We start from the raw sequence: 26328 nt of genomic DNA on the forward strand, positions 1-26328 counted from the left end.
CTATAACCATCTTTCCAGAATCCCCATTGTAGGTTCTTTAGCAGAAAGATGACAGTCATGACAGCATATGTTTCACCTGACATTTTACATGGCGTAGAGGCTGTGTGGTCACTAGAGCACATTTGTTCCTCAATTTTCTCTTTTCTCCAAATCGAGAAGTGTTGTTGGTTATAATGCCCACTTACAGATTTCCATGGAAATAATAGCTTCTTATCATCACTCTTTCAGGTTCACCAAGAATCTTTCCCCGGACAAAATTAACTTGAGCACCCTGAAAGGGGAGGGTCAGCTGACCAACCTGGAGCTGGATGAAGAGGTTCTCCAGAATGTGCTGGAGCTTCCCACCTGGTTAGCCATCACTCGGGTCTACTGCAACAGGGCCTCCATCCGGGTGAGAAAGCGGGTCAGGCTGCTGTTGCTCTCCTTGGCCAGTGGGCCCACCTTCCTGAGGGGTGGCTCCCACAACCCTGAGTCTTTGCTTTCCTCTTGCAGATCCAATGGACAAAGTTGAAGACACACCCAATTTGCTTGGTAATGGCCTTTCTTGATTTCAAGTAATCCAGTGGGGATAGCCAGGGCGAGGTTTTAAAAGACCTAAGACGGGGAGGAGTCCTGTAGGCCGTCCCTTTTGGGAGTTTGGGTGCTTCTGTCAGGCGGGCGAGCTGCTCTCGGAGACAGAGTGACTGTTGTCTGGGCTTTTTCCTGGAACTACTGTGCAGTGTAGCAATTAGCACTGAGACACAAGACTATGATGTCTGAGTTGGTTTTGTTTTGTTTTGATTTTTGCTTTTTGTAACAAGTTTTGCTGCCCAGGTTCTACCTTTACATTTGTTTTGGATTCGTGACAGAGGAAAGATTAGCAGTTTTGGTCATGTGGACTGTTGGGTGATTATCTGCTGAAAGCCCTTTAGGAACTAAATGATACATGACCTTTTTTTTTTTTTTGCTTTTGAGGGCAGAACGTGTGGCATATGGAAGTTCCCAAGCTAGGGGTTGAATTGGAGCTGCAGCTGCCGGCCTACACTACAGCCACAGCAATTCAGGATCTGAGCCGCATCTGCAACCTAAAGCACAGCTCACGGCAACGCCAGATCCTTAACCCACTGAGCGAGGCCATGAAAGGAACTCCTGATACATGTCTTTATCCCAAACACTGGAGTCCCCAGGAATAGTTACCTCTCTGTAACTTGGTTTGTTTTCATTTTCTGCTATGAGCTAATCCCATGCATGTCAAGGGGTTCTGCTGCTAATGGAAATGGAAGGGGGGAAGATGAGGCCTCTCTTTTGCAATTCAGTTCGTTCATTCATTCACTCAACAGTTATTATCTGTAGTTCCCCGGTGTGGATCAGCAGTAATGAACCCGACTAGTATCCAAGAGGACTCAGGTTTGATCCCTGGCCTCACTGAGTGGGTTAAGGATCTGGCGTTGCCGTGAGCTGTGGTGTAGGTCACAGACAAGGCTTGGATCCCGAGTTGCTGTGGCTGTGGTGTAGGCCAGCAGCTACAGCTCCCATTCAGCCCCCAGCCTGGGGAACCTCCATATGCCACTAGTGCAACCCTGAAAAGACAAAAAAACCCCACAAAAACAGTTACTGTCTTTCCACTGTGGGCACAGCACTTTCCTAGGTATTGGAGCACAGAGATGGATAGGATACAGTCTGTGCTGTGTGGGTTTTTGTGCAGATGCTTATTAACTCTCCATGGCTTTTGTTTCAGTGTCTGGACAAGGTAGAAGTGGAGATGAAGACATGTGAGGAACCTCGGCACCCCAATGGGCAGTCTCCTATCGCCCTTGCTTCAGGACAGAGGTTAGTTGCCTTGGGTCATATTAACTGGTCCAGATCCCCTTTTAGTTAAAAAACAAAAACTTTTTTTTTTGGTCTTTTTAGAGCCACACTCACAGCATATGGAAGTTTCCAGGCTAGGGGTCAAATCAGAGCTGTAGCTGCTGGCCTACACTACAGCAACGCCAGATCCTTAGCCCACTGAGGTAGGCCAGGGATCGAACCTGCATTCTCATGGATACTAGCTGGGTTTGTTACCACTGAGCCACGACAGGAACTCCAAAAAGTAAAACTTCTTTTTCTTTTTAGGGCTGCACCTATGGCATATGGAAATTCCTGGGCTAGGGGTTTAATTGGAGCTGCAGCTGCCGGCCTATGCCACAGCCACAAGAATGCTGAATCTAAGCCAGGTCTTTGACATACACTGCAGCTCCCAGCAATGCTAGATCCTTAACCCACTGAGCGGGGTCGAGAATCAAACCCGCATCCTTCATGGATAATAGTTAGATTTGTTACTGCCATAATGGGAACCCCTTAAAACATATATATATATATATATATATATATATATATTTTTTTTTTTTTTTGGGGGGGGTTCTTTTTGCCATTTCTTGGGCTGATCCCACGGCATATGGAGGTTCCCAGGCTAGGGGTCTAATTGGAGCTATAGCCACCAGCCTATGCCAGAGCCACAGCAACACGGGATCCAAGCCAAGTCTGCAACCTACACCATAGCTCACGGCAATGCCGGATCCTTAACCCACTGGAAACAGGGAACAGAATACTAGGCTTCTTAGGCAAATCCTGCAGGACGTCATTTATATGTGGAATATAAAATACGATACAAATCAAGTTATCCGTAAAACAAAAACAGACTCAGAGACATAGAGAACAAATTTGTGTTTGCCAAGGGGGTGAGGAGGAGGGGAGGACTGGGAGTTTGGGGTTAGCAGGTGCAAACTAGTATATGGTGAATGGATAAACAACATGGTCCTACTGGACAGCACAGGGAGCACTCCTCAATACCCTGGGGTAAACCATGATGGAAAAGAATATGAAAAAGAATATACACATAGGTATAACCGAGACACTTTGCTGAACAGCAGAAATTAACATATTGTAAATCAACTTTACTTCAATATAAAATTTTAATTAAAAAAACTATACCTTTTAGAATGAGGATCTGACTCTAGATCTTACTGACAATGCTTCAGTGAGATGTCCACAATGTGCAGCAATTAGGTAAGAAAAGCAAATTATAAATCAGTCAATTTTAGACCCCCAAATTGGAGTTGTAGCTACCGGCCTACACCACTGCCACAGCAATGCGGGATCTGAGCTGCGTCTGCAACCTACACCACAGCTCACAGCAACGCCGGATCCTTAACCCACTGAGCAAGGCTAGGGATCGAACCCGCAACCTCATGGTTCCTAGTCGGATTCGTTAACCGCTGAGCCACGATGGGAACTCCAAAACATATTTTTAAAGAGCAGTTTTAAGTTTAAACAGTTGTGTTAGAGGAAGGCACAGAGATTTCCCACATACCCCCTGCCCTCACACATGCACAGCCTCCCCCATTACTGACACCCCCACCAGCGTGGGACATTTGTTACAGTAGATGAACCTACACTGATACCTCGTAATCACACAGAGTCCATAGTTTACATTAAGGTTCACTCTTCGTGGTACATTCTTTAGGTTTGGACAAATGTATAGTGACATATATTCACCAGGATCTTATCATACACTGAGTTTTACTTATTTATTTATTTTGGCTGTGCCCATGGCATGTGGAAATTCCCCAGCCAGGATCAAACTGGTGCCATAGTTGCGACCTGAGCCATAGCTGCAGTAGCTCTGGATACTTAACCCACTCGCCACAAGGGAACTTCCTCATACAGTGTATTTTCACTGCCCTAAAAATCCCTTCTGCTCTGCTTATTTATCTTTTTCCCCACTCCAAACCCTGGCGACCACTGGTCCTTTGGGGTTCTTTTCTTTCTTTCTTTCTTTCTTTCTCTTTCTTCCTTCCTTCCTTTTTTTATTTTTAGGCCCCCACTAGTGGCATATGGAGGTTCCCAGGCTAGAGGTCTAATGGGAGCTGCAGCTGCGAGCCTATAGCAATGCCAGATCCAAGCCACGTCTGCGACCTAGCACCACAGCTCATGGCAATGCCAGATCCTTAACCCACTGAGTGAGGCCAGGAATTGAACCCACGTCCTCATGGTTGCTAATCAGATTCGTTAACCACTGAGCCACGACAGGAACTTCGACCCAATGGTTTCTAAATGTCATTCTCCCATAAAAAGAACAAGAACATATGCTTTTCCTTTTCCAGAATGTCATACAAGTTAGAATCATACAGTATAATTCCATCTTTTTAAACTGTTTTCTTTCACTGAGTAATATGCATTTAAGGTTCTTCCATCTCTTTTATAACTCTATAGCTCATTTCTTTTTTAGTGCTGAATAATATTCCATTGTCTGGATGTACCACAATTTATCCATTCACCTGTTATGGCAGCTTGGTTGCTTCCAAATTTTGGTAGTTATGGTTAAAGCTGCTATAAGTATCCACGTGTAGGTTTTCTTGTGGACATAGTTTTCAATTCCTTTGGGAAACTACAAAGGAGCATGAGTGCTGCATCACATGGTAGGAGCATGTTTGCTTTTTGATGAAACCACTAAACTGTCTCCCAGAGTGGCTGTACCATTTTACTTTCCTACCAGCAATGAAAGAGAATTACTGCTGCTCCACATCCTTGTCAGCATTAAATGTTGTCAGGGATGTGGATTTTTGCCATTTTAATAGGGGTATAGTACAATCTTATTGTACTATAACTTCTAATTTGCATTTCCCTGATGACATGTGATGATGTAGAGCTTGTAAGACATATACTTATTTGCCATCTGTATATCATCTTTGGTAAATTATCTATTAAGGTCTTTTGTCCATTTAAAATTTTTTTTGAGTTGTTTATTTATTTATATATTTATTTATTGCTTTATATGGCCTCACCCACGGATATGGAAGTTCTCAAGCTAAAGGTCGAATCGGAGCTACAGCTGCTGGCCTATGCCATAGCCACAGCCACTTGGGATCTGAGCTTCATCTTCAACCTATACCATAGCTCACGGCAACACCAGATCCTTAACCCACTGAGCAAGGCCAGGGATTAAACCCGCATCCTCATGGTTCCTAGTCAGATTCGTTTCTGCTATGCCACAATGAGAACTCTCACAGATTTTTAATTTTAATGAAGTCTGGTGTATCTATTATTTCTTTCATGAATTGTGCTTTTGGTGTTATATCTTAAATGTAATCTCTATACCCAGGGTTATCTAGGTTTTCTCTTACGCTATCTTCTAGGAAGTTTTTTGGTTTTTGTTTGATTTTTGTCTCGTTAGGGCTGCACCTGTGGCATATTGAAGTTTCCAGGCTAGGGGTCAAATTGGAGCCACAGCTGCCAGCCTACACGACAACCACAGCAATGCTGGATCCGAGCTGCATCTGTGACTTATACCACAGCTTGCAGCAACATTGGATCCATAACCCCACTGAAGGAGGCCAGGGATCGAACCCTTATTCTTTTTTTTTTTAAGGGCAGAACCCGCAGCATATGGAGATTCCCAGGCTGGGGTCGAATCAAGCTGCAGCTGCTGGCCTACACCACAGCCACAGCAACTCGGGATCCAAGCCACGTCTGCGACCTACACCACAGCTCATGGCAACACCAGATTCTTCTTAACCCACTGAGCGAGGCCAGGGATCAAACCCAAGTCCTCATGGATACTGGTCGGGTTCATTAACCCCTGAGCCATGACATGAACTCCCCACTAGGCAGGTTCTTAAGTCACTGAGCCACAATGAGAACTCGTAGGAGTTTTATATCAGTGTGGTTTTAATTTTTAAATTGTTGTAAATTTATTTTTTAACTATGTTAAATTACATAGTTCCAGAGTTAAAACTATAAGACAAGGTATGTTATATGTATATTTATTTTGTCCCCACTTTCTTTCTTACATAAAAGAAAGAAAAGTGTACCCTAAACACTTTTCATATTGCTTTTGTCTTTGAAAAGTATATCTTGGAGATCACTTAATAGAAGTATATAGAGAGATGTTTCTTATTCCTTTTGACCTGTAAAATACTCAGTATATTTTGTGGAGGCATCATAGTTTATGTCCAGTTCTCTCTTGACAGATATTTAAATTGATTACAGATTTATTGCTCTTGCAAATAGTGTAGCAATACATTACCTTGTACATAAGTCACTTAGTATTTTTCCAGCGTATTTTAAAAAACGCATGCTTAGAAATCATCCTTTTGAGGTATGCAATTCACTGGTTTTTAGTATATACACTAATATATCACCAGATCCTTAACCCACTGAGTGAGGGCAGGAATTGAACCCACATCCTCATGGATCCTAGTCGGCTTTATTAACTGCTGAGCCACGATGGGGACTCCAAGAAACAGCTTTAGTATGGACTCCTCAACAATGTCCAGCACCTTAGAGAAATATTTCTCTCCCTCTCTCTCTTTTTTTTTTTTTTGGTCTTTTTACCTTTCCTAGGGCCACTTCCCTTGGCATATGGAGGTTCCCAGGCTAGGGATCTAATCGGAGCTGTAGCCACTGGCCTATACCAGAGCCACAATAACGCCAGATCGAGCCATGTCTGCGACCTACACCACAGCTCACAGCAACACAGGATCCTTAACCCACTGAGCAAGGCCAGGCATAGAACCTGCAGCCTCATGGTTCCTAGTCAGATTCGTTAACCACTGCGCCACGACGGGAACTCCTATATTTCTCTTTTTCCAAATGATTTTTATTTTTTCCATTATAGTAGGTTTACAGTGTTCTGTCAGTTTTCTACTGTACAGCAAAATGACCCAGCCACACATACATATATATATATTCTTTTTCTAACATTATCTTCCCCCATGCTCCATCATAAGTGACCAGATGTAGTTTCCAGTGCTATACAGCAGGATCTTATTGCTTATGCATTCCAAATGCAATAGTTTGCATCTATTAACCCCAGATTCCCAACCCATCCCACTCCTTAACCCATTGAACAAGGCCAGGGATCAAACCTGCATCTTCATGGATATTATTTGCGTTTGTTACTGTTGAACCACAGCAGGAACTCTACATTATACTTTTATTTTGTAACTTTTCTTTTCTTTAGGCTGCACCTGCAGCATGCAGAAGTTCCTGGGCCAGGGATCGAACTCATGCCACAGCAGTACCTCAAGCTACAGCAGTGACAATGCTGGAACCTTAACCTGCTGTGCCCCAGGAAACTCTTTAATTTGCATTTTTTGGTGATTGGTTTATTAGAATTTCAAATACCCTCTCTCAAAAAACATTGAAGTATTTTGCCCATTTATCTTTTGGGTTATTTGTCTTTTTCTCATTAATTTCTAGAAGTTCTTTATATATTCAGGAACGAGTCCTTGGTTATATACATGTATTACAAATATCTTCTCCTGCTACGTGGGTTCACTATCACTGCTAATGTTATTTTTTTTTGTTGACCAGAAATTATTAATTCTAACATAGTTCTATATATTTAATTTTCCCTTTATGGTTAGCCAGTTTTTGTGTCTTATTTAAGGGTTCTTTCCCCATTTTATTTTATTTTGCTTTTTAGGGCTGTACCCGTGGCATATGGAGGTTCCCAGGCTAGGGGTCTAATTGGAGCTACAGCTGCCAGCCTGCACCATAGCCACAGTGACGCCAGATCAGAGCTTGTCTGCGACCTACACCACAGCTCACAGCTGCCGGATTCTTAATCCACTGAGTGAAGCCAGGGATCGAACCTGCAACCTCATGGTTCCTAGTTGGATTCGTTTCCACTGCACCAAGATGGAAACTCCTTTTTTCCTATTTTAAGGGATGAAGATATTCTCCTGTGTTTTCTTCTAACTTTATTGTCTTAGCTTTATTATTGAACCTTTCTCATTTAGATTTACAGTCAGTCTTGAAACTGGTTTTTTGTTTGTTTGTTTGTTGTAAGATAAAAGTCAATATTATTTTTTTCTCTCTATGGATAGCCTCAAGCTGACCATGCACCATTATTGAAAAAACAGTCTTTTCCCTACTGCACTATCACCTTTGTCATAAATCAGATATTTCTCAGTGTAGTTTTGATATATAAGGGAGTTGAACATCATTTTATGTTTAAAATCTATTTGCTTTTATTTTTCTGCGAGTTGTCCCTGTTTTGTCCCATTTTTATTGATCTTTTGGTATTTTTCTTCTCATTTTTAAAAACTCTTTATACATCAGAGATATTAGCCCTTTATGATATAAATTGGAAATATATATATATGTATAAATATTTCAGTTTGTAATTCTCAGACCTTCTTGTTATCTCTTTTAATGAGAACCGTTTCCCCTGTATGTCAAGAGCATCTGTGTTTTCCATGTCCTGAAGGACTTTAAGGATGGATGGCCTTTGTTCCTCTCCCTGCCTGAGAGGTTCCTGACTTCTCACCGGGAAGTTCAGCTTTGCTCTTTGGGGTGTATTTGAATCTCTATGGGACTGTTTTTGATCAGATGTCACAGTATTAAACCTCATGCTCACCTAGCCGGACTTCTTTCCTCTTTTCACTACTTTTACAGAGTACGTTCTGTCTTTGAAGGTATTACAGAAACCTAGTGTTTCTGTAGTTACCTCTCTCCTCACAGACAATATTCAAATATTTATTTCAGGATTGTGAAAAGATTTTTCAATTTATTCTTTCTAACAGGAGGGATACTGTTTCCAGGTCAACTCTTTTCTTTTATCCATTCTTTATTTATATATACAAATATATATATATATACACAGAAATATATATGTATATATAAATACACACACACACACACACACACACACACACATATATATATATATATATATATATGTAAACAATCCCAGGAGTTCCCTGCTGTTTCAGAGGGTTAAGGATTTGGTGTTGCCACTGCTGCGGCATGGGCTCGATCCCTGGCCAGGAACTTTTGCATGCCACAGGCATGACCAAAAAAGAGTACTGTATTGTCATTTTTTTTTCTTTTGCTTTTTGCTTTTCAGGGCCTCATTTGTGGCATATGGACGTTCCCAGGCTAGGGGTCAAATCACAGCTACAGCTGCCAGCCTACACCACAGCCACAGCAACACAGGATCCAAGCCACATCTGCAACCTACAGCTCAAGGCTATACTGGATCCTTAACCCACTGAGTGAGGCCAGGGTAGAACCCACATCCTCATGAATACTAGTTGGGTTCATTGCCACTGAGCCACAATGGGAACTCCATAAAAATTTTTTGATATGTAAAAAATTTAACAAAGCAACAATGGGAGGAGAGAAATTTTTGAAGATCACCCATAGTTCTAGCACCCAAAAACAGGCATCATTGGGAGTTCCCGTCATGGTTCAAAGGAAACAAATCCAACTAGGAAACATGAGGTTTCGGGTTTGATCCCTGGCCTTGCTCAGTGGGTTAAGAATCCGGTATTGCCATGAGCTGTGGTGTAGGTCACAGATGAGGCTTGGATCTGGCGTTGCTGTGGCTCTGGCGTAGGCCAGCAGCTGTAGCTCTGACTGGACCCCTAGCCTGGGATCCTCCATATGCCTCGGGTGTGGCCCTAGAAAAGACAAAAAGACAGAAAAAAAAAACAAACAAACAGGCATCGTTAAGAGTCTTGTCTGGAGTTCCCATTGCAGCTCAATGGAAACAAATCTGACTAGTATCCATGAAGATGTGGGTTCGATCTCTGGCCTCACTCAGCTGTGGTGTAGGTTGCAGACTTGGCTTGGATTCTGCATTGCTATGGCTGTAGTATAGGCCAGCAGCTGTATCTCTGATTCGACCCCTAGCCTGGGAATTTCCATATGCTGCGGCCCTTAAAAAGGAAAAAAAAATTAAAAAAAAAAAGAATCTTGTCTGATGTCTTCCAGTATAAAGAGTATGCATGAAGTCTCGTATGACTCTGAACATTGGTCTCCCTCGTTTGCTGTAGTGAGTATGGCTTTGCCGAGAAGGTGGTGGAGGGGATGTTCATCATCGTCAATTCCATCACCATCAAGATTCACTCCAAGGCCTTCCACGCTTCTTTTGAGTTGTGGCAGCTCCAGGGCTATAGTGTCAACCCCAACTGGCAGCAGAGTGACCTCCGCCTCACCCGCATCACTGACCCCCGTCGAGGAGAGGTGACAGCCTGCATTGCTGGCAGGGAGGAGGGGGAATTCACAGTAGGACTGATTCTTAGAGGATATTGTTTCTGCTTTGGGGATCTCCTCACACGGAGAATCCCTGGGAACCCCAGGGTTACTGCTGCATCCTCTCCTCAGTTACGGATCTCTGATCCACTGCCTTCTGCGGGGACGGTCCCAGCTGAGAATGCTGGGTCTCTGCCTTGCTATTCTCTTTCTCTTGGACTTCCTTCCTCTTAATTAATTTCATCCGCAGAATTAAGGGATTTTACTCTCTCTCCTAGGTTTTAACATTTAAGGAGATCACTTGGCAAACACTTCGAATTGAGGCAGATGCTACAGACAATGGTGATCAGGACCCAGTCACCACTCCACTGAGGCTTATTACCAACCAAGGCAGGATCCAAATAGCCCTTAAGAGAAGAGTGAGTGTGTTCCCTGACCTCATGAAAACTTCCATCTGTGATTCTCCTGGACAGCCTGGGAGTGGGTGTTTCTTCCTTCCTGAATGTTCTTGGCCCCTAGAATGACATTTGAAAGGGGAGGGCCTGCAATTCAATGTTGCACTGTATCCACTGATGGGAGAACACTCCCACCTCCCTGACATTATGATTTTGGAAACCACCGTTTTTACCCACATGTAGAGAGACATAGCCAGCCGACAATTGATGATTGCTGCTTCCTGTCTCTCACAGAAAGCTTTAGCAGTTTTATAAGAAATTGACTCTCCAAAGTGCTTGATACTTTCATGAATTGGGGATTGAAGAGCCATCTTTGAAATTGGTTGGGCAGTAGTCACTGTGAGGAGTTGGAGTGGTACCAGCCGTGGAACCCTGTGTTCTTTGTGGCCCCTTCAGACCAAAGATTGCAATGTGATAGCCTCCAAGCTGATGTTCCTGTTGGATGACCTGCTCTGGGTGCTGACTGACTCACAGCTCAAGGCTATGATGAAATATGCAGAGTCACTGAGTGAGGCCATGGAGAAGTCAGCCCAGCAGAGAAAGAGCCTGGCCCCTGAACCTGCACAGGTTAGAGGCAAAACAGTTACCCTTGGTGGGGATGAGAGATGGGAGGCTGAACCTAATTCATACCTGCATCAGTAGAGTCTAGACTTTACTAGGTTTATTTGGGGGAATTTGTCATTCACTTCTGGATGCGCACAGGCTTTGCTCGTGCATCTGACTTACTTATTCTATTCATTGGGTACCTCTAGTGTTTTAGGTATACGGTGCTAGCCACTGGAAAGCCTCTTGTTCCTGTCCTCGGAATTCTCTCTGTCCTAAAATGGGGACCATAAACAAGTTATTACAATATGATGTGATAAGTGCTCTAATAGAAGTAAACCCTGTGCCCTGAGAGCACAAAGAGGCATCCAACTCCCTGGACTGAATGAGGGCATTTAGGGAAGACTTTCTGGAGGAGGTGTTTTAGCATCTCTCAGCTAAGTCTTGGGGGCTGAGGGCTTAGAAGGCAATTCTAATCTCAGAACAGTGCTCCTACAGTTATTAGACTGATTATAACTGGGTTTTTTGCGGTGTGGGACAGACCTAAGTGAGCTACCAGGTCAACAGTTATGAAGGGGCATCTTGTCAGTTTGTGGTTTTCTTCAGGCTGAACTAAAGCTTCAAGAAGGCCAGCAAGGAGGCTCTGTGGGCCTGGACTTCTTGTTTTTCTCTCTGTTGCATGTAGATCACCCCACCCGCTCCCAGTGCCCAGCAGTCCTGGGCCCCGGCGTTTGCTGGCAGCCAGGGGAGCAGCAGCAGCAGCAGCAGTAGCAGCTGCCTCAGCCAGTACTTTGAGAAATTTGATGTGAAAGAGTCCTCCTACCATCTGCTCGTCTCCCGCCTGGACCTGCACATTTGTGATGACAGCCAGTCCCGAGAGCCAGGTATCCATGAGGCCTGAGCCTGGGCGGGGTGGTCCACCAGTGCCTTCAGCTCTGGGCAAAGCCTGGGGATGGAAGGCTCTTTTCAAGACTCTTTGGACTACTTTGGCTTCCTTGGGCCTCAGTGCTCCTCTGGCAGTTCTGTCAGCTAGTGCTCTTTTAAGCTACAGCAGAACCACCTGTGATACTTAGTAAGCTACAGCTGCCAGGCTTCTTCCCAGACCCACTAAATTGGAATTGTGAGGGCTAGAGCCCAAGCAATGCATACTTTTTTTTCCCTCCCCTGAGTCCTTTGGGCAATGGTAACCACTGGACTAAGCTTTCAGGAAAGTAAATTCAACTATAGGAAACCTTGGAATTTTCAGATCTTTGATCAATAGTCATGTGTAAATGTTTTCTTCCCAAGCATGAAAGTCATGCTGTTTGTTTGTTTGTTTGTTTGTTTTAAATGGCCACACCCATAGCATCTGGAAACTCCTGGGGCAGGGATTGAGTCTGAGCCACAGCTGCGACCTCTACCACAGCTGCAGCAGCACCAGATCCTTTAACCCATGGCTCCAGGCCAGGGATCAAAACCCCACCTCCCCAGCAACCTGAGCCTCTGCAGTCAGATTCTTAACCCACTGCACCACAGTGGAAACTCCCTATGCTGTGTTTTTGTCATATTTTTTCATCCATGGAGCAACAGGTATTACATACACATATACATTTATTCAGAATGAAAAAGTGACTCATTTCTTTCCTTCATGAGCCTTAGGGAAATCACTTCATCTCCCCGAGTTTCTTCATTTGTGAACTTGAGTTAAATCGTATCTTACTTGGAGTTCCTGTTGTGGCTTAGTGGTTAATGAACCTGACTAGTATCCACGAGGACTCGGGTTCGATCCCTGGACTCGCTCAGTGGATTAAGGATCCGGCGTTGCCATGAGCTGTGGTGTAGGTCACAGATGCAGCTTGGATGTCACAGTGCTGTGGCTGTGGCGTAGGTTGGCAGTTACAGCTTCGATTCAACCCCTAGCCTGGGAACCTCCATATGCTGCTGGTGCGGCCCTTAAAAAAAAAAAAAAAAAAAAAGACCGAAAAAAATCACATCTTACTCATTTACCTCACAGGTTGTTATCAGGCTCAAATGAAATAATAGACTGAATTTGGAGAACCTTAGTCATAGGCAACTTCTTAGGTGTTATTATTTCTCTGATGCTGGTTCCTTCAATACTTTGTCCCCCCTCTACTCCCCTTTGCTACCTGCTCTTGGTTTTAGATGCTGTCATGTGGTAGATTGTGCTCTTGTTCCCTTATCCTCTCCGAAGGTTCTGTTTCTCACGCCTGTGGCAAGCGGAAGGTCCCAGGCTGGGGATCAAACCTGCACCACAGCAGTGACCTGAGCCACTGCAATGACAACACTGGATCCTTAACCCTCTGAGCCACGTGGTAACTCGTATGGTTACCTAGGAGTAGCCATCAATTCCTTTTCCTTGGGGAAACCTACTGCCTCTTCTTGCTGGGGCACCAAACCTGACTGTCTCTCTTGGTTTGCTATACTTTGGTCTTGAAGTAACTTCAGCCCCTCTCTGCTCTCAACATGGAACAGCTGGAAGGAGCAGTAACAGCAGAAAGATTGCTTTTGCCTTCGCAGGAGATTAGTTACTCACTGGTTTGCCACGTACTAGTTTTGGAAATTCTTTGCTAAAATTATTATTATTTTGTTTGGTTGTTTCTTCCAAGTGTTACTATAAAGACCTTGGGGGTTTAGTTTTGTTTTTAATCCTTTCAGAAATTTTTTTTTTCTTTTTAAGAGCCATACCCATGGCATATGAAAGTTACCAAGGCAGGAGTTGAATATGAGCTGCAGCTGTGACTTACACCACAGCCTCAGTAGTGCAGATCCTTTAGTCCACTGTGCCAGACTGGAGATTGAACCCGCACCTCCTCAGCCACTCGAGCCAATATGATCAGATTCTTTTTTTTTTAATTTTTTTTTTTTTTAATGCCCCACACATGGAGGTGTGGCATACAGAAGTTCCTAGGCTAGGAGTCTGATTGGAGCTGCAGCTGCCAGCCTATGCCACAGCCACAGCAACAGGATCCAAGTCATGTCTGCGACCTATACCACAGCTCATGGTAACACTGGATCCTTAACCCACTGACTGAGGCATGTGGAAGTTCTGGGGCCAGGGGTTGAACCTGCACCATAGTAATAACAGTGCCAGATCCTTAACCAGCTGGGCCACCAGGGAACTCCCATCCTTTTGCTTGTTGAGGGCTACATATCACTGTTCTGTTTGTGTGGCAGGGTCCTATAATCTACACCAAGATGTGAAGGACTAGCCTCCCCTGAAGCCCCCATTTGTTTATTAAGCTAAGTTAATCTACTTGGTGGAGTTTAGGGAAGTTTTGGAAGAGATGCTTTTAGGTGGGGGATAACTCCCAGCCTACATACCCAGGGATGGTATAGGACTCTGTGAAGGGGCAGGGAACACAGAGTTCTTGTGGCTTGGATTTGGGAAGAAAGAGGAAGGAAGAACAGGCGTTTATGGAAGGGTGCTAAGATTCTCTGGAGTTGGGGGACAAGTATAACATTCACATGGGATTTTTAAGATTTAGTCCAAAAAAAGAGTAGAATACCTTGATGGTTATTTGCATATTGATTACATGTTGAAGTGATATTTGGGGCATATTGGTTTAAATAATACATAGTATTAAAATTATTTTCACTTTTTGAAAAAAAATGTTTTTTAAGTACTATAAGAAAATTTTAAATTTCTTATGTGGCTCACATTATATTTCTATTGGCTAGTGTTGCTCTAGAACTCTCTTCTAATATGGAAGCCAGTAGCCAATGTGCCTATTTGAATTAAAATCAAAGTTAAATAAAATTAAAGATTCATTTCCTCATTTGCGCCAGCCACACTTCAAGCACTCATTATAGTCTATGGACCATAGAAGGTGTTCTTTTGGACAGTGCTGTTCTAGAGACTCCTTGAAGGCTACATCTCTCTGCTTTATCACTTAGGGACATCATAGCCTGGATGTTGGGGCCCCTAACACACCCATCTATCCCCTGGTACTGGAGGTGAAGTTATTAGAGACATGGCAGGTCACTGGGGACAGCTTGGCTTGAGATGGGGCAGCAGTGTCCCTTAAAATCAAACTGGAGCAGCTTGCCCTTCAGGCTTCCAGGAGGAGGTTGGTGGTTGATGGGGTAAAGAGTGTCATCTGCATCTTTTTCTTTTTGCTTTTTAGGGCTGCACCCACGCATATGGAAGTTTCCTAGGCTGTGGGTCAAATCAGAGCTACAGCTGCCGGCCTACACCACAGCCACAGCAATGTGGGATCCGAGCCATGTCTGTGACCTACACCACAGCTAACAGTAATGCTGGATTCTTAACCCACTGAGCGAGGCCAGGGATTGAACCTGAAACCTCATGGATCCTAGCTGTGTTTGTTAACCACTGAGCCATGACAGAATCTCCCAATCTACCTCTTTTTAACTGTTTTCCCTCTGGATAAGGGCTGTGAGCAAAACTTTCTTTACCTCTCTTAAGGCTAAGCTCTTCTCTTCTCACCTGCTCACTGGAGAATTTTAACTAGTCATTTATGTATACCATTTACCATTTATGTGTCATGTATGGTTATGTGTTTATAATTAAATATATTGGTAATTGATAATTACTTTTGATTTCAGTTTTATACCTTATTTTATTATGCTCAGTCTGTGTGGTTTACTGTTCTTTTAGTTCCAAATAAATCCAATGGAGGGAGCATGGCTGTGAATCCCTCTCCCTCTGGTAGCCTAGGTAATGCATATCACCCCACAGCAGGTAAAGAGCACAGCAGGTGCTCTTTTAAAGAGATATATATTTATTGAGATATAATTCACATACCATACAATTCATCCGTTTAGAATATACAGTTCAGTGTTTTAAAGTATATTCATAGGGCTGTGTGATCATCACCACGATTTAAGTTTAGAACATTTTTGGCATCCCTGAAAGAAACTCTGTATCTTTTAGCTGTCACTGCCCACTTCACAGCTCTACCTAACCACTGATCTTTCTGTCTTGATGCTTGCCTATTCTGAACAGTGAAAACTGGTTCTTCAGTGAGGGGTGGGGGTGAAAAAAATCTCAGGTATACACGGGTGTTTCCATTGTGGCTCAGTGGTAATGAACCCAACTAGTATCCATAAGGATGTGGGTTCGTTCCGTGACCTCCCTCAGTGAGTTAAGGACCCAGTGTTGCTGTGAGCTGTGGTATATAGGTTGCAGATGCAGCGTGGATCCCACGTTGCTGTGGCTATGATGTAGGCTGGTGGCTGCAGCTCAAATTTGACCCCTAGCCTGGGAACCTCCATATGCCGCAGGGGTGGCCTTAAAAAGACAAAAAAAATTTTTTTAATTAAAAATTTGATTACATCACTATTATGTATTTATATAAATTGCTAAATTGCATGTGAATCTGTACATCATAATTTATCTAAGAAATAAATTACATTAAAAGTTACTCAGGAAGTTAGCATTGTGGCTCAGCGGTAACAAGACTGACTAGTATCCTTGAGGATGGTTTGATCCCTGGCCTCATTCAGTGGGTTAAGGATCTGGAGTTGCCATGAGTGGTGAGCTGCGGTGTAGGTCACAGACACGGCTGAGATCCTGTGTTGCTGTAGTGTAGGCCGGCAGCTGTAGCTCTGTTTTGATCCCTAGCCTGGAAACTTCCATATACTGCAGGTGCAGCCCTAAAAAAAAAAAGGCCAAAAAAAAAGTTACTCAGCAAATATAGTTATAAAGTTAAGTAGTATTAATAGCTTTTTTTTTTTTTTTCTTCTTTTTTAGAGCTGTACCTGAGGCATATGGAGGTTCCCAAAGTAAGGGTCAAATTGGAGCTGCAGCTGCTGGCCTATACCACAGCCATAGCAAAGCAGGATCCAAGCCACATCTGCAATACACCACAGCTCATGGCAATGCCAGATTCTTAACCCACTAAGAGAGGCCAGGGATCAAACCCGAATCCTCATAGATACTAGTTGGGTCCGTTACTGCTAAGCCACAATGGGAATTCCAGCTTTAAATTTTTTAATTTAACTTTTAAAAGAATTACTTATTTTTATTTTTGTTTTTTTTGGCCACACCCATGGCATATGGAAGTTCCCAGGCCAGGGATGGAATCCGAGCTGCATCTGTGACAGCTTGCAACAACGCTGGATCCTTAACCCACTGAGTAGGACCAGGGATCAAACCCACATCCTCATGGATTCTAGTCACGTTCTTAACCTGCTGAGCCACAACGGGAACTCTCCTACTTAGTATTTCTTAACTTTGCATTTAATAAGAGGAAAAAGCTTTATTTTTATTCTTTTTTGTGTACAAAGCACAACAGACATATAGTACATGAGATACATAGTATATCTGTGGTATTAAATTTCATAGAAAGGAGCCAATTGGGAAAAAAAATCTGAACAGATTCCTAAGAGGTGGTAATTATGAAAAAAGAGTTGAGAATCAGGAACATTGGTGCAGGTGTGTCTTTGATTAGTCCAGAACTTGGGGTGGTGATGTCTGGATTGGATAGAAATGACCCTCCTGGTTGTGGGTGTACCAGCCTACAGCTGAGGATGATGTGTTCCCCATCATCTGGAGTAGGATGGAAGCGCAGAACAGGGTGGGCCAGGCAGCACATCTATGCAGAAGAAATAGGCCATGTTCTTACAATTCTTTTTTTTTTTTTTTTTTGTCTTTTTGCCATTTTTTGGGCCGCTCCCACGGCATATGGAGGTTCCCAGGCTAGGGGTCCAATCAGAGCTGTAGCTGCCAGCCTACACCGCAGACACAGCAATGCAGGATCCCAGTCTCGTCTGCAACCTACACCACAGCTCACGGCAATGCTGGATACTCAACCCACCGAGAGAGTTCAGGGATCGAACCTTTGCCCTCATGGATGCTAGTCAGATTCGTTTCTGCTGAGCCACGATGGGAACTCCATGAGTTTTGCATTTTTTGCCTTTCGTCTTTCTGAAAGTTGGCAGCCACTTACAGAGACAATGGAATATGCTTCTTCTTTTAAATCTTTTAGAGAACGTCCATTGCAATTCAAAAGAACAGGGCCTCAGCCTTGCAGATCACCTGATATCATGGCCTTTGAGCTGTACTTGTGTATCAGCCAGACTTTGGAGCTGACCCTTAGGAGGACTTTTAAGTGCTTCCAGTGGTATTTAGACCCCTTCGTGCTTTCTGCTGCTTTTCATCTTTAATTTTCTTTTATAGGTGTCTCTGCAAACAGACTCATGGGTGGTGCAATGCAGCTTACTTTCCGCAAGATGGCATTTGACTATTACCCCTTCCACTCAGCAGGTAGGAGAATTCTGAATGGGAGCAGTTTTAGCCTAGCCTCGGAGTTGAGGGCAGATGCCTGGGTTCATGCTGACTGTCCAGCAGGAGGGTGCCAGGGATTGCAGCACATGCTCAGAGAGGTGTTGTCTTTTTCAAGAGGACATCTTCTAGAAATTTGCAGAGTCTACTACTGATGACTGTCTGTCATTGATGAGTAGATGTATGAGGGGAGACAGTGCGGAGAGATGTTGCTTTTGATCCTGTGCTCTGCCTCTTACTTCCACTAGTTTTAGGGCCTCTCCAATAGTCCATAGTCAAAGATGGCAGCAGTTCGTATCTGGCCTGCAGGGAGCCTTAGAGAAAAAGCGCATATAGAATCCAGAAGAACTTGAGTGCTCTCACTAATTTTTTTTTTTTTTTTTTTGTCTTTTTGTCTTTTGTTGTTGCTGTTGTTGCTATTTCTTGGGCCGCTCCCGCGGCATATGGAGGTTCCCAGGCTAGGGGTTGAATCGGAGCTGCAGCCACCGGCCTACGCCAGAGCCACAGCAACGCGGGATCCGAGCCGCGTCTGCAACCTACACCACAGCTCACGGCAACGCCGGATCGTTAACCCACTGAGCAAGGCCAGGGACCGAACCCGCAACCTCATGGTTCCTAGTCGGATTCGTTAACCACTGCGCCACGACGGGAACTCCCGCTCACTAATTTTTACTTATCCCAGAGAATTTTGGATTGGGGGGGAGGGATCAGATTCTGTTTTGTTTTTTTTTTTGTTTTTGTTTTTTTTTTTGTCTTTTTAGGGCCACACTTGTGGCATATGGAGGTTCCTAGGCTAGGGGTTGAATCGGAGCTGTAGCCACTGGCCTACGCCACTGCCACAGCAATGCCAGATCTGAGCCATGTCTGCGACCTACACCACAGCTCATGGCAATGCCAGATCTTTAACGCACTGAGTGAGACCAGGGATTGAACCTGTGTCCTCATGGATACTAGTCAGATTCATTTCCATTAAGCCATGACGGGGACTCCCAGATTCTGAACTATGGAAAATTATACCAATGGAAAAGAAAAATTGTGACATTGGATCATGACCTTAGTGGGAATCGCTTTGTTTTATGGCACAGGTGATAACTGCAAACATTGGGTACGTCACTGTGAGGCCATGGAGACCCGAGGCCAGTGGGCCCAGAAGCTGGTGATGGAATTTCAGAGTAAAGTGGAGAAGTGGCATGAGGAGACAGGTCTGAAACCACCCTGGCACCTGGGGGTAGACTCTCCTTTCCGGAGGAAAGCAGGTGGGTTATGAGGAGCTGAAGGACTCCCATTGCTTAGCCTCTTGACATTGACCTTTGAATATCCAGTGATGATAAAGCACTGAACTGGCTGCTTATCCCAACTTAGGCCCAGCTCAGTATTCCAACTTTATCCCATGAAGAGGCATCCGTGACTTTGTTGTTTACAGCGTCCTTTTGTCTCCAAGGATAGCTGCGCTGTTGAAGAGAGGTTGTTAATCACCTCTGTTCAGTGGCATGTTGTCTTGGTCTTAAGGAGACTACGGTTTTTTAGTTCCCTCCAGGGCCTTGCCAGGGTTAAGCTTTCTTTCCTACATAAAGCGTTAATGAACTTAGGGGTTTTACTCTCCGAATTCTCTTAATAATGAGAGTTGAATGTATCTGATTCCTTCTCCCACCTTCTTATTTTTACATAGATTCTCTCTCCAGTCCTCGAAAGATCCCCCTTGAGAGAAGCCCCTCTCAGGGCCGACAGGCTGTCTTTCGGCCCCCCGCATGGAATCGCTTGCGTTCCAGCTGCTTGGTTATCCGCGTGGATGACTTGGACATCCACCAGGTGAGGAGCGCAGGGCACGGGGGGCAGGGTTGGAACCGGGTGGAGCCACTCATTGGAAGGGCAGCCAGTGGGACCAAGGTTAAGGAATTCAGGGGCTGTTGCCTTCCCTTCCGGGTGGATTTCACACCAGGGCCTGTTTCTTGCTGTGCGTGGCTGCTGAGGTCAGGACTGGGGATCCCCCACTTTCCTCCCGCTACCCCACTGCAAAGCTTTCACTGAACAGGCGACCTCATCGGCAGTGCGGGCCAGGGGTGGGAGTGCCTGGAATAACAGTGAAAAGCGCTGTGCTCCCGTGACAGACTTGGGAAGAACGTGGAGGCTTTGGCCTCCTACCTCAGAGGAGATTGAGGAATTGTATTCTGGGTGCTATACAGACGCTAACAGCCATCTGTGGTTGCATAGGTTTCTACCGCTGGACAGCCAAGTAAGAAGCCATCTACCCTTCTCTCCTGCAGTCGGAAGCTTCACAACCTGCCCACTCAGGTCTCGGCCGTCCACATTGAGTTCACGGAGTACTACTTCCCAGATAATCAGGAGCTTCCAGGTGAGCATCTGCTCTGGGCATTTCTTATGGTCAGGCGCATACTCTTCACACTTGTCAGCCATGGGGCCTCTGCTTATATTCTCATGTTAGGAGTTTTAGATGTTTGAGGTAGTTTAGCACATCTTTGTTGAAAACTCTGCCCTGTGTAAAAATGTACCTTTGCTCTTTTGATAATAAACTGAACGTTAGCTGGTAAATAAGAGCAGAGCTGCTGCTTCATACATGGCAGTTCTTTTCTTCCCTGCTTTCCAGTTCCCTGTCCCAACCTCTACATTCAGTTAAACGGTCTGACATTTACGGTGGATCCTGTCAGCTTGCTCTGGGGAAACCTCTTCTGCCTGGATTTATACCACAGCTTGGAGCAGTTCAAAGCTATCTACAAACTGGAAGATCCAAGCCAGAAGGATGAACACGTGGACATTCGACTGGATGCCTTCTGGTTGAAGGTGGGGAGAGGGCGGGATTTTTGTTCCCTGTTGGCAGCCACAGCTGCATTTCTGCATTGGCTATAATCCAGGGGTCTATCCTGGCCGTTTGATAGAAGTGAAGGAAAACAGTTTTACAGCCCAGAGGGTCTTTCAGGTGTGTGTTAATGGTGGGTGGTGGAGTTGCTCAGATGGCCATTCTGAATTGAGTTTCATTTCATTGTCTCTCTGAAGGTAAGCTTCCCGCTGGAGAAGAGAGAGCAGGCTGGGTTGCATCGTCCCCAGGCCCTTGTCTTCTCTGCCTCAGGCATGACTGCCACCAATACACGTCATGCCCCACACTGTAGCTGTCCAGACCTCCAGAGTCTTTTCCGGGGTTTTGCTGCTGCTGAGTTCTTTCATTCCAATTATGTTCAGTTTCCCAAGGTTCCAGGCGGCTTTAGCCTTCTGCACATGCTTTTTTTGCATCATGCTTTCCAAGTGGATTCCCACCTCCCTCAGTCTAGTACCCTCCCTCCCCAGAGGCTCAAGGCCTCCCAGGATCTCTGGTCCGTCTACTTCACCCAGATCTCCTTGGACTTTGAGGGAACAGAGAACTTCAAAGGCCATACCTTGAATTTTGTGGCCCCTTTCCCCTTGTCCATTTGGGCCTGCCTACCCCTCCGCTGGCAGCAAGCCCAGGCACGGAAGCTCCTTCTGGCCACAGAAGGGAGGCTGAAACCATCAGCCAGCTTTGGCAGTCCTGTCCATTCTGAGGCCTTTGCCCCTGACACCGGGTCCCATCAGAGGTCAAAGACCGAGCATGATTTGAAAAGCCTCTCAGGCCTTACGGAAGTCATGGAGATTCTGAAAGAAGGCGACACTGGTGTGGACAACAAAGGGCCTCTGCCAGAGCTGGAGGATACAGCGGACGTGCATGTGCTTGTACACTCCCCGGCACACGTGCGTGTGCGGCTTGATCACTACCAGTACTTGGCTCTCCTCCGGTTGAAAGAGGTGCTACAGGGTCTGCAGGAGCAGCTGACTAAGGATACAGAGGCTATGACTGGGTCTCCCCTGCAGGACCAGACAGCTTGCATTGGGGTCCTCTTCCCCAGTGCCGAGGTGGCTCTGCTCATGCATCCTGCCCCTGGGACCGTGGAAGCTGACTCCGAGGGTTCAGACACTACCAGCCTCATAGATTCGGAGCTGTCTCCTTCGGAGGATAGGGAGCCGAAGTCTGACGCCTCCTCCGAACAGAGCCCAGCAAGCCCTGAGAAGGTTCTGGAGGATAGTGGCGTGGATAATCCGGATGCATCCCAGGATAGGCCACTGCCTCTCCATAGCAGTGGAGAAATGCAAGACTCAGGTGCTCTTGCACAGCAGGAGGCAGGGAAGGGCCATGAGGCGTCGATTCCTTAGAGGCCAAGAAACTGAGCAGAACCCAAATGCCTAGCTCCCCAGCTCCGCTGAAGCCCCCAGGTGGCAGGGACACTGCTGTGAATGGACAGAGTGAGCTCATCCCCTTGAAGAACATCGAGGGGGAACTGTCCAGTGCTATTCACATAACCAAGGATGCCACCAAGGAGGCGCTGCATGCCACCATGGACCTCACCAAGGAAGCCGTGTCCCTGACAAAGGATGCCTTTAGTCTGGGCCGCGACCGAATGACCTCCACTGTGCACAGGATGCTGTCTCTGCCTCCAGCCAAGTGAGTGGTTCTCTGCCTCCTTCCCATCACCTCTTCCTCCCCGCTCTGGCCCGGGGGCTCAAGGTCTCCTGCCGTGTGCGCTTGGAGACTGGGGAGCACCACATAGTCCAGGGGCGGGTATAGAGCAGCCTGGTGAATGTGGCAAAGCCTTTAGTTTTCAGAGTTGCCTGTGGGGCAGCGGAGGGACTTTCAGGCTCTTAGGGGATAAAAATATGCCAATTGGAGAGACTTTATTTTCATGATTACATCTGATTTGGTGGTAAGGGGAGAGCCAGAGATTGCGATAAAATAATACAAAATCCCATGGGTTTTCGCATATCACCATATAGCTTGGCCTTCTCTTGGACAGTTTTCAAGTCAACATTTATTGCTTCTTGGCATCAAGTTGTTTTCTCTTTTACTGATTCGCTGTTATTGATACAGAGAGGCTCTATCAGAATAATAATACCTGGCACCTGTGTGATATTTTATTCTTTTCAGTGGGCTCTCATGTAATATTTTGTTTGATTTGACTCCCATGGCAGCCTGGTGAGGTAGCTTCTGATGTTCGTATCCTATTTATAACTGAGGAAACTGAGGCTTCAGAGAGGATGAGCCTTGGATCCTGTATCTTGTAAATAGACAAGCTGGGGCTTTGGACTTGCCCTTTCTAGTGCACCTTTTCAGTATCTGCCAGAGTAACAGAGAAGGAAGAATTCCATCCTTCATTCAACAAATCATTTTTATTTATTTATTTGGCTGTGCCCACAGCATGTAAAATTTCCAGCCAGGGATCAAACTCAAGCCATAGCAGTGACGCCAGATCTTTAACAGGGCCAGGGATTGAACCCGCATGGATGTTATTCGGGTCTACTAGCTACTGAGCCATGACAGGAGCTCCTATTTTTTGCTTTTTAGGGCTATATCTGCAGCATATGGAAGTTCCCAGGCTAGGGGTCGAGTCAGAGCTGTAGCTGCCAGCCTACACCACAGCCACAGCAACACCAGATCAGAACTACATCTGTGACCTCCACCACTGCTCTCAGCAATGCTGGATCCTTAACCCACTGGGTGAGACCAGGGATCTAACCTGCATCCTCTTGGATACTAGTTGGGTTCTTAAACCACTGAGCCACAACAGGCTCCTAAAGGGTCTTTTAAAGGTTTTTTTAAAGAAACTTCCTCTCTACCTTCCGTTGCTCTCCCCCAGCAAAACTTATGCTCCAGCTGAGTTGAGCTGCTCACTGGTCTCCAGAGGCACTTTTTATTTTCCGGCTCTGTGCCTTTGCTCATTTGTGTCTTCCCCATGGAAGGTCCTCTTCCCTCTTTCACAGTCCAAGGACCACCTCAAACATCGCCTCGTTCCACAGAGCCATTCTTGATCCCTTCTCTTCATCCTTTCCCTTCTTTGTATCGCCCAGCCTTTGGTTTGTATGTGTGACTTATTCCCATGTAATGTTATTTATGTATGTCTCCTCTTTCCTGATAGAATATAAATTCTTTGCAGACAGGGAATGTCTTATTCATCACTTTATTCACTCCCCACCTTGCCCTATGCTTTGTATGGTGCCTTGTTCGCAGAGATTATTCAGCAAATACTTGAGAAATGAACATGGCTGGCCTTGGGTACCAGGGCTCTAGATAGTTGGTCTCTTCTGTTTATGGGAGGACCCTGAATAACCATCACATTTAATGTTGATATGGGAGAACTGCTTGTGCAATTTGAGAGACTGGAATATGAGGATTCGGAACCGCTAGCAGTTGAAATATAGTGTGACTTATAGCAGGTAATAGTTGACATCAAAGTTTATGGATACAGTAACTGGGCTGAAAAGAATGGTATTGCAAGGGAATGGAACAGCATGACTCCTAAGCCTCATTTGTGGTTTTTGTTTCTGTTTTTTAAACAGGGAGCCCGTGGCCAAGATAGATGAGGGGGTGGCAGCCCCAGTAAGTGGAGGTGCAGCCCGACTCCGATTTTTCTCCATGAAGAGGACAGTATCTCAGCAGTCATTTGATGGTGTTTCATTGGATAACAGTGGCCCTGAAGACCGGATTTCTGTGGACAGTGATGGCAGTGAGAGCTTTGTGATGCTCTTAGAGTCTGGTAGGTGGAAGCAGGCCGGCAGAGTTGTAGAGCTCAGAGAGGGTTCTTCCTGCTGCTGTATTCAGACCATCAGGGTCAGAAGGAGCAGAGATAGACCTTTTTTTTTCCTTTTTAGGGCCTTACGTTCCCAGGCCAGGGGTTGAATCAGAACTGCAGCTTCCAGCCTGCGCCACAGCCACAGCAATGCCAGATCTGAGCTGCATCTGTGACCTTGCAACAGCTTGTGGCAATGCTGGATCCTTAAGCCACCGGGCAAGGCCAGGGATCAAACCTTCATCCTCATGGAGACTAGTCAGGTTCTTAACCTCCTGAGCCACAACGGGAACTCCCTAGACATTTTCTTAAACAAAACCAAAATGAGAAAGAAATTTTAGTGGATTTGTAGCTCTGACTTTATCCCCACATCTTCTAGGTTATTGATTAGTACTTGACCTTTACCACAGAACAAGACTCAGATCAAAGAAGAGAGCACTAGTCTTACAGCTTGTAGCCCTAGCAGTAGGACTAACTCTGCGGCTGGTGTCAGTGGCTTGTTGAGTTTGTTGTCTGTTTTTTGTCTAACTATGTATTTTATTGTTGGAAAATTAACTAGGAGCTTTTTGTCTATGATAAACAAGTAACTTTTGGTAATTAGATTAATCACTGCCAGGAGTTACACTGGTTCCTTCAGCTTACTGAAATGAGGACTTTTAAAATCATCCCTTAAGAATATCTAAATGGGAGTTCCCATCATGTTGCAGCAAAAACGAATCCAACTGGGAACCATGAGGTTGTGGGTTCAATCCCTGGCCTTGCTCAGTGGGTTAAGGATCCGGCGTTGTGATCTGTGTTGTAAGTCACAGACTCGGCTTGGATCTGGTGTTGCTGTGGCTATGCTATAGGTTGGCAGCTGCAGTTCTGATTCTACCCCTAGCCTGGGAACTTCCATGTGTTGCAGGTGTGGCTGTGAAAAAAAAAACCTACATGAAAATAAAATAAAAAAAAGAAAGCACTATTTATTAAGCTGGATGTTTGTTGTGTTATTAATATTTTATGGAAAAATCCAAATATTTTAAAAAAGACAGAATAAAATAATGAACCTTCATATACCCATTACTTAGATTCGGTTAATAGGTAAGGACTCATGGCAATCTTGTTTCATGTGTTCTTCTGCTCACTTTCCTGACTCTCATATTAATGTGAAGAAAATCCCAACCATGTCATTTTATCCATAAATATGCATCTCTAGAATATACAGAATTTGTTAAATATTAAACATTTTTAAAAATTATGGTCAAATATACATAGCATAAAATTTACTATCTTGACTATTTTTAAGCTAAACATTAGTGGCATTACATATCTTCAGATCACTGTGCAACCATCACCACTATCTGTTTCCAGAACTCTTGCAAAACTGAAACCCTCTACCCATTAAACCGTAACTCCTCATTCCCTCTTCTCCCAGCCCCTGGCGACCACCATTCTACTTCCTGTCCCTCTGGGTACCTCGTGTAAATGGAATCAGACAGTGTATGTCCTTTTGGGA

At 45.0% G+C, this 26328-nt stretch overlaps 1 protein-coding gene across 1 annotated transcript in view; it reads left to right on the forward strand.

The window, feature by feature from the left end:
* UHRF1BP1 (UHRF1 binding protein 1) overlaps positions 1–26328 on the forward strand; it is a 68493-nt gene that overhangs the window by 31779 nt on the left and 10386 nt on the right. Inside the window, 15 exon segments of the mRNA XM_021098612.1 lie at positions 229–391; positions 493–531; positions 1718–1809; positions 9804–9993; positions 10281–10421; positions 10854–11024; positions 11686–11884; positions 18142–18228; positions 19332–19502; positions 19916–20055; positions 20458–20599; positions 20852–21045; positions 21259–22408; positions 22411–22714; positions 24604–24800. Coding sequence (XP_020954271.1) covers positions 229–391; positions 493–531; positions 1718–1809; positions 9804–9993; positions 10281–10421; positions 10854–11024; positions 11686–11884; positions 18142–18228; positions 19332–19502; positions 19916–20055; positions 20458–20599; positions 20852–21045; positions 21259–22408; positions 22411–22714; positions 24604–24800 — 3380 coding nt within the window.

This window comes from Sus scrofa, chromosome 7, assembly GCF_000003025.6.
Source record: "Sus scrofa isolate TJ Tabasco breed Duroc chromosome 7, Sscrofa11.1, whole genome shotgun sequence".
Lineage (NCBI taxonomy): Eukaryota > Metazoa > Chordata > Mammalia > Artiodactyla > Suidae > Sus > Sus scrofa.